This window comes from Phaethon lepturus, unplaced genomic scaffold (genome assembly GCF_000687285.1).
Source record: "Phaethon lepturus isolate BGI_N335 unplaced genomic scaffold, ASM68728v1 scaffold5828, whole genome shotgun sequence".
Classification (NCBI taxonomy): Eukaryota; Metazoa; Chordata; class Aves; order Phaethontiformes; family Phaethontidae; genus Phaethon; species Phaethon lepturus.
The window spans coordinates 62,755-71,462 of record NW_010558160.1 but is presented as its reverse complement, the minus strand read 5'-3'; the positions used below and the strand labels follow the sequence as shown (position 1 = coordinate 71,462).

Genomic DNA, 8,708 nt, shown 5'->3' with positions numbered 1-8,708 from the left:
GGGAAAGGAGGAGTGAAAAGAGGTTGGTTGCTAACAGTTCATTATTAAGAAAACAAACATGGAGACTGTACAAAAGGAAATCAGTTAACAACTAAAAATTACAGAGTCTGTGGTAAGATAATTATTTTTGCTCAGTCATAACATCAAAACCATAAAACCTCACAATTTACTGTCATTTATAATTCCCCTTTGCTGATAGCAGTTCACCAGAATGCGATTTCATTTGACTTGGCAGAACATAGAAATGGCACAAGAATTTAGACTAAAAGCTATTAAGTAATGAGTATTATGAACAAGCAAAGCAATAAACATTTTATGAATGGGTAGACATGAATGTGAAGTTGAAGCGAAGTATTTGATTTTTTCCTTTGTTAACAAAAGGGAAAAATTTACCATTGTCAAAATAAATAGTACACATTGTTAGAGACGTACTCTTTCATTACGTTCCTTATGTAATTTCATTACATAATGATACATCATTACATAATGATACAGTTAGGGATGCTTTTCATGAGGTGGACTGCATTTTTAGGTATCCACAGCTAGCTGCTTTTCAAATTGAATCACCCACAGCTTTTTTCAGGTGGAAATCCATATCAGGAAACCTGCAACTCAGATTCTTACTTTTGAAAATTTTGCCCTGTGACTTATCCCAAAAAAGCTGAAAGACATCATGATCAAAGAAATGAGATTTGTGAACTCTTACCATGCAAGCTCAATCTAGTTCTGGGTTTGGGGACTGATTAAATTTGATCTAGTCATTTCAGTCAAAGCTGATACAAGATGCCTGATGGGTGTAGCCTTCATTCTGAAGTTTGCTTCTTGCCTACTGCATAAGAAAATTTATTTTACCACTATATGGATTCACAATTTGTTAATAGTTAGATCTAGTAAAGGGCATAACCTTATCTACAAAGGCACATTTCTAAAAAGGGAGTACAGAAGGAGAAAATTGAAACTGCCTTCTCCATAAATCAAGGACCAGTGAGGGGGCAAAACTGGAATTTCAATGAACCTCCTTTTTTAATGAATGGAAATCAAACTTGTTTTATTAGCGTGTGCTAAGGATGACTTCAGTGCACTGTCTGCAGAGCCTTCCTGCCCTCAAGCAGATCAACACTCCTGCCCAACTTGGTATCATCTGCAAACTTTCTCGGGGCGCACTCAATCCCCTTGTCCAGATCATTGATAAAGCTATTAAAGAGAACTGGCCCCAATACTGAGCCCTGGGGAACATCAGCTTTTCCCTATTTAGCATGAAGTATGTTCTGGTGGCCAGTGATGTCCAAGAATGTTTGACGTATTTATGGTATGTATGATCTGAATATTGAATTCCTGTCCTTAGTAAGATAGAGAATGCATTGGGAAATGAATCTTTTACCTCCTAAATGAGTGCCCTAGCCATTGAGCTTCTGGGATACATGCAAGAGTGTTCTACAGCTTTAACCAGAAAATTTAATTATTTTAATGAAATGCTGTTGTATCACAAGGTAACAAATACCTGTCACAAGTTAACAAATAGCTACGTAGTTGCCTCTTGGAGATATACACTAGGCTGTGGCTGGCATTTAAAATACAGTACAACCAGCCTTTCTAAATATATTTTCCTGCTTCACAATTTCATTATTCTCTTTATTCTCATCTGCATGTAGAAACCTTTTAATGGTTTGGGTTTGAGGGTGAGTATTAATATTGTTCTTTGGTTTTGTGGTGATACCTGTTAAGCTGTGTATTTCCCCTGGTTTTTGACAAAATTATGTATTTTTTGCCTTCTTTGAAATTCAGATTCACTCAGCATTTTAATCTGGGCCCATTTTATTTCTGCATATACCCCATGGTATTTGTTTATGCTTGATGAATTTCTCTGGAGATTTTTTGAAAAGCTTTGAGATTGACTGCCAGGTACTACAAACAGGTTCATTCAACACCGCAATCAGCTGTTCTATTAATGGAATCAATTTGAATAAATTTCATTAAGTAAAAGTTCTAAAAACAAAATACGGCATGTCAGGGAGGTTGTAAGAACTATGTTGTAGGGGTTCTGGTCCAAAAATAAGATCCTGGAAGCAATAGGATTTTTTTAACTGTTTTCTTTTTTCCTGTGGAAAATAAGATTTATAACAGGCAGTGCGCCATCCCTATTCACAGACAGACTTTATTGCTGTTTCAGATAAAGTACGTTCCTTAGAGAACAAATAGTTTTGAGCTATTTTGTTAGCTTGAGTCACTTTGGTGGAGTCACATCTGCAGTCTTTCCTAAATGTAGATTTACCATTTCCCCTACCAAATTTTAAAAGGCCATTCCACTGCATTTCAAGTGCTGCGTTAAACAGTGTAGCCATTGTCTTGTACCTGTGGCACCTCCTTGGGGTAGAGCATGCTTTCGCGTTCGGGTCTGGGTTGCAAGGACAGCCTGGGGTCTAATGACCATATGATCATGTGTTGAGATTAAAGCAGCCAGCAGTCGGTGGTTCCTTGAACACTGAAGAGAAGTTACTATTTTGGTAGTCATCACGGACAGTGGTTTATTTTGTGATCCTGGACCACAGGTAAGATCAGTAAGTGCAGCATTTGTGCCCTACAGAGGAGAATTTCTAACAGAATTTGAAGGGAAAGTGTTTGATCCTGTTAAAAAACACCGTCCCAAGGACTTCAAGCACCTGACCGGGCTTCCTCTTGTTTTGCATGTCAGTTTGCAACATACGTGAGATGTAAAGAACACACTGCTTAGTCCTGCTTCCCCTACATGTATTCATCCAGCGTTTTCATTTTTAAAGAGACTGTTGGTGTTAAAAACTGCTCCTGGAATTATAATCCCACTTTCTTGTCCTTTTGTACACCAGTTTCAGCAGAGGGCTATGAATTATTTTGCAAACTAATAGTTAAGCACCTTTGATCTAAAGATAACTTGGACCATCACATTATTGAGGTGATGCAGGTAAGTAATTTTGTGGGGAAAGGACCTAGTCACACTTTTCCTGGGTAACTATGTACCTAGTCTTGTAGCAGCAAAGGTAAGTACACAGTATAATTTGAAGCTGCAGGGAGTGCAAGCGGAACTCTATTCATGCGGTTTTAAACAAAATGGCGTGAAGGCAAGTTACAAAATACCTTCTTTATGTTCTGTGCAAAAGATTTCCTAGTAAATAATAATACAGAGCTGTCAGTATGCCAGGGAAATGCTATCAGTTCTGCAGCAAAATATGTTGCAAAGTGATTTAGCTGCCATAGGTGGAACTCTGTTTAAGGATAGAGTTCCTTAACACACTGCCTGAGATCTTCTGAAGTTGTAATACAAATGCCACAGACTCCTCTAGATTGCTTCTGAACCATTTCAGACCCATGAGAAATTCTTATATCCTTAAACACCCAGTAAAGGCAGGAGAATTAACTTGTCCTGAAAGGATAGTAAAGCTCAGAGAAGAGATGGTTTACAGAGATAGATTGATTGTTGTTTAAATGTTGTATGGAATACGGAGGTTGGGAACATAGGATCTTTGAGCTTATGTTAAATCCCAGAATTTTGAGACTTGAATTTTAAAATAAATAGCAGCAGAAGAGAGGATTAAAACAAACCATTTTGCGTTAGCGTCAGCAAGCTGAGCCAGGCCCACAGGTGATTAAAATGGTATAAATCCTGCCTCTTCTTGTAACAGGAGCTGGTAACTATAATAATGAAGGAGAAGGAGAGAGCCATCCTTCAGCACTGGATGCACCTGTGTAGCAGATGTGACCCTAATGACACTGTCATGTTCAGATTGTGAGCAATCGCTAGAAACAGGAGAAGTGTTACCAGAAATGAGGTGTCTGATTGCTGGGTCTTTGACTACTAATTCTCATACTTAGACCCAGCACTCAGTTTCAGAAACCTGTAGCCCAATTTACAAGCATGCAGAACACTTTGAAATTAAACAAAGACAGTGGGAGCTGGATTCTGAAAATCCTGCATGCTTTAAACAGGTAAGAAGAAATCAAGACAGCTCATCTCGAAGATGTACTGAACACTTTGATAGTGTTGTGCCTCAATTTTATCCATAAGAAGAGGTTACTGCAGGGAGCTGTTAAAATAAGCTATTTATTTTTTGTGAAACAGCTAATTAATACAGTGATTTGCATCCTAGAAGGATCCTATGAGGAAAATAATAATTTAGTATTCAGTGCAGCGTTTGGATATTTTACAATAAATGAGAAATACAAAATAAAGATTTTTAAGAAATCTGTCCATGCAATAGATATTGATAAACCTAAACATGGAACAGATAAAGGTCCTGTGGAAACAGTATGTGAGCCCCAAATTTATCATTAGGGGGCACAGGACTGGATTTCACATGCAACCTAAGTTTTGGTCATTCTTCATTTCTGAGTTCTTGACTTTGCAATTTAGCATTCTCGTTTATTTTGGGTTTTTTATTGTGTCTTATTTTCTCTTTATTATACCATATCTAGTAGTTGCAATGGGCTCTTACACAATAGTACATTATACCAGTGTATCTCCCCAAAAAAGACAAGTCCACTAGAACTTTTCATGTCTATGAGCTGCAGACAAATGTTTTTGACATCTAGATAAATATCTCTATGTTTCTATTGAGAGGTTCTAGATTTTGATCACTTGAGAGATTGTAATTAAACCTGTATTTAAAAGAAGGCAACAGCTAGAAGACTTGACTTGTTCTTGCAGCTGGAATGCTGAAAAGATGTTTTAAAATATTAGCTGTATTTTAAAGAAAATAAAGGAATAAAAGTGTTTTCAAGAGGGCTAGCACTGATTTACTATGACAGCAAAACCAAGTAGGCAATAAAGCTTTTTGGACTGGTAAGATCATGTGGAAGTCACAGAAATAGCTCTTCGTATTGCTGGAGTACTGCAGCGTCCGTGTGACCTTTCCAATGTGTTTTTGTTTTCTCTCTTCGCTGGGGAAAGCTACCTGCCCTCACTTCTTCTCCTCAGGGATTATCTTAAACTAGCAATTTTACAAACACAGCTCGTATCACCACTGTGTATTTGGCAGTGAAATTATGTGTTTTGAGCAGACTTTATAGCTTGGATGCCATCTGACTAAATCACCCAAACTCTTCTTATGAGTGAAACAGCCTCAGCAATTGAAAACCACTCATATGGGACTAGTTTTAATAAAACCACCAGAAGATATTTGTTTTCCTAGGCTTGAACCTCTTCTGCATCAGAAGGAATTTTAATAATTCTGTCGTTCAGGGACTGAAGAGTGTCATACTTTGGAGCACCAGCTATTAACACGACTAATATCAATTTTGCCTAACTAAAAGCCACACTGTCCCTTTTAACTCTTCCTTCTTTCTTTCCTTCATTGATTTCATGTCAGCACCTTTGAAAATGTGCCTATGAAGTGGTGCCTACACCAGATTGTTTTCACATTAACTTTCAAATTAAGTGTTTTTATAACACATTGACATAGCCAGTAAAACAAGATATTCTTTGTACTGCATTTGCATGTGGGCAATGGTTAGAATTCAAGATCTCAGTTGCTCATGCCACTATTGCATTTTAAATGCCCTTGTGTGCCTTGAACCAAAACATTCAAGTTGTTCCATCTACAAAACCTGGTCTTTTTAACTCAAGCATTAGTGGCATTGGACTTTATCTCTAGGGCTTGGTCATGGGCCCAGGCTCTTCACTAGGACATGGTTCCCTCACTGTCATCATGGAGACATACAATGAAACCACTCCAAAGGGCTGGGGCTTTCACTTTCTCACCCGTCTTTCCCTGTCCCTCTTTGTCCCTCTGTTAGGAGCTGTACTCTAAAGCTTCCCGTGCTTTAGCGGAGTTGGTGACGGAGCTGTTTCTTCAGACCCTGCCTGTTGTGACCGGCCTCTCTGTAAGAGAATGTGAGCTTCTGAAAGAGGAGTGGCAGGAGAATTTGGTACCACACCTGGAGAAATGGGAGACGCACCGCCAGAGACGTTGGAAGCTTTTCCAGGAACAGCTGTTGGAAGAAAAAAAAGTAAGACCCCTATTATGTTCTGGGACCCCAGGATCTGAAAACAGAGCTATGGAAAAAAAATTATGAAGATACTTAACTGTGGAGAGTATTTTGTGTATAAATATATAGCCGAGATGCAGACACAGGTCCAGACTTGGGATGGGCAGTTTGACTTGCAGTATGGAGTAAATATATATGCTGTGCATGTAGACTTGCATAGAGGAGTTGAGACTAATTGCTGAACATCTGTCCACAGTGTTTGACAGCTTTGTCAGTACATAAACATTTTTTGTCAAGGCTACTGTCTGATGTCTTCAAGTCTTGAGCATCTACAGAAACAGTTCAAAAAAACTTTCATCTGGTCTGTTTGAAGAGGGTACATATGAGTACAGCTTACAGGAAAGGAGGCCTTACAGTGATAAATATTTCTTAATCATTTGTATGTATTAATACTATAATAACTGAAAACATGATACACACCATATATAAAACTTATTCTTTACTTTGAGAAGGTGAAGAAACACATCCAGCTTTCCTGCTCTGTTTGTGCCCAGCACAGGGGGCACTGACACCAGAGGAGAAAAGCAACAATGGTAAAAGCAGAGGCAGGTATCTTCAGCATTAGGCTGGAACTCAAATATACCTTCAACTTATTCATGCGATGCTACGTCTTTATTAACATTGCTTTGAAGACTAACAAAGAGTCAAAGACAGACTTTCTCTATACAAAGGTGTGCCCCTTCCCAACTGTTTGTTTTTTTTTTTTTTTGTCCCTTCCCAACTGTTTGTGTGTGCTGCAACCACTGATGACAGTGAGGCTGCTCACAAGCTTTAAGTTAAGGGTGGGCATTTGTGTTCTCTGGGACTGCTGGCTAGCATTTAGTGTTTGAATTTGGCACACCTATACCTTCAGTGATTAATGAAACAATGTCCCTTTTTATCAAGGATTAAATTCAATATCTGACTTGGCAAGCTTAAACCTCTAGGTTGCCGTTCATTTCACATTCACCGAGGGTTCACAAATTGCCTGTCCTTGTATGTGAATGACCTGCACAGGCTGCTCTAGTAGGTGAAATATAAGCATGTCTCATAGAGCTTGGAGGCCAAAGTACTGTGGTGGTGTCTGCTGTCATTAAAAGCCACAGTCAGAGAAGGAGGAGCTTCTGGTGTGCAACTTGCAGTTAGTCTTAGAGGTCAGACTGCATGTTAGGGCACCTCTGCTCTGGTCCTTCCGCTGTCCCATTGAACCTCAGCCATTGCTCAGGGCCAGAGAGGATGCAGTTTAATGGCTAGGAGACTCTCCGCAGAGGGGGAGATCTCACATCTGAAGTTTTGTTCCAAAAATGATGTTTATGCATTCCTCTGTTACTGTCATGGGGCACAGTATTGAGTAGAGAAACCACACCCTGGGATTTTTTCTCAAGGGACTAAAAGGATTAGTTCATCTGCAGCACTCTGTTGCTGGATAATAGCTCTTTGGTCAGCACTGTATGATGGATTCATTATATGTGAATTCAGATGTTCCAGTCATGCCCAAGCACAGATTATTTAAATTAGAAAGTTGACTTTCCATCCCTTTCAGTGTACCATAGCATTCATAATATAAAGCATATGACTTCCTAGCTGAAAAAAGAAAGAATAAAGGGTTTGCTGACATCATTAACAGTAATTACTGAGCTATAGAGGAATTCAATTAGCAATGAGAGAGCTCTCACATTGGTCTCCAGGTCACCACCACTGCAGTTGGGCCTTATTCAATACAAAAATTTCCTCAGTGGCAGACAGAGCTGTCCTAAGGACACAAGTGATTCTGTGGGGTAAATTTCTAGAAGGGCTTCTCCTATTGGGAAAATGTGTGATTCCTCAAGACAGTATGCTTTGCAGAAGCCTAAGGAGCTTTTTTAACTTAATGCATGTGGCTTTTTGGAAGTGGTTTGAACTGGAAAAAAGTCTACTATATCTCCAAAGAGGGTATGCAGGGAGATAGCTATTCCACCAAGCTAGGCTGGCAGATGTTCCTGAATAAATGAGTCTGAAAAGCATCACGCTACCCATTATATTACATTCAAATGCAAAGTGCTTTTCTTGGCCCTTTCCTAATATAAACACAGCAGCATGCACATTTAAGCAATAAGCTGACACTTGCATCCTACAAAAAGGAGCACTTGGTTTCCACCTTAAGAAAAGAGGAGGATAGATCAGATACTTCTGACAGGTGATCATGTCATTTAGGAGATCCCATAGATATAACAGTGCTGAATATGACAGAAGATCCATAAATCAACATTCATATTGACAGGCCTTTTAATTTATCAGACATTTTCCAGCAGGAGATAGGTCTTTCATTTGCCTCTTGATAAATGTACTATACTTACATAGTCAGCTGCTTTGCAGACTTGGGAAGTCTAACACCAGAAGGCTTTTCACCAGGGTATTTATGTGTGCTTTTCAAGGTGGCTCAGAAAGACATTTTTCCCATTTACTTGAACTGTGGGGTCTTTTTAAGATTATCTTTCCTAGCATTTATATGTATCTGGATTATGATGTCTTTTGGGGGAAGGAGTGGAATCTCTTTTACAAATGAAAATAATCAATTTCATATTTAACTTTGCCTTATACACTTGAGGATGTGAGTGAGACAAATGGGAATAAATGACTAATGAAAATAAGTTTTGAGCATTTTCCCACATACCCCCTGCCTCATGATTTCTGTAGACAAACCCTCCTGCCTAGGCAGCGGTTATGGGGGA

General features: G+C 39.0%; 1 protein-coding gene across 1 annotated transcript in view; it reads left to right on the top strand.

Moving 5' to 3' along the window:
• Nucleotides 1–8,708, top strand: part of EVC (Ellis van Creveld syndrome) — a gene marked incomplete at its 5' end in the record, with an annotated part of 51,773 nt that overhangs the window by 26,067 nt on the left and 16,998 nt on the right. Inside the window, one exon of the mRNA XM_010292958.1 lies at nucleotides 5,767–5,979. Within this exon, the coding sequence (XP_010291260.1) occupies nucleotides 5,767–5,979 (213 nt within the window). The remainder of the gene's footprint in view (nucleotides 1–5,766; nucleotides 5,980–8,708) is intronic.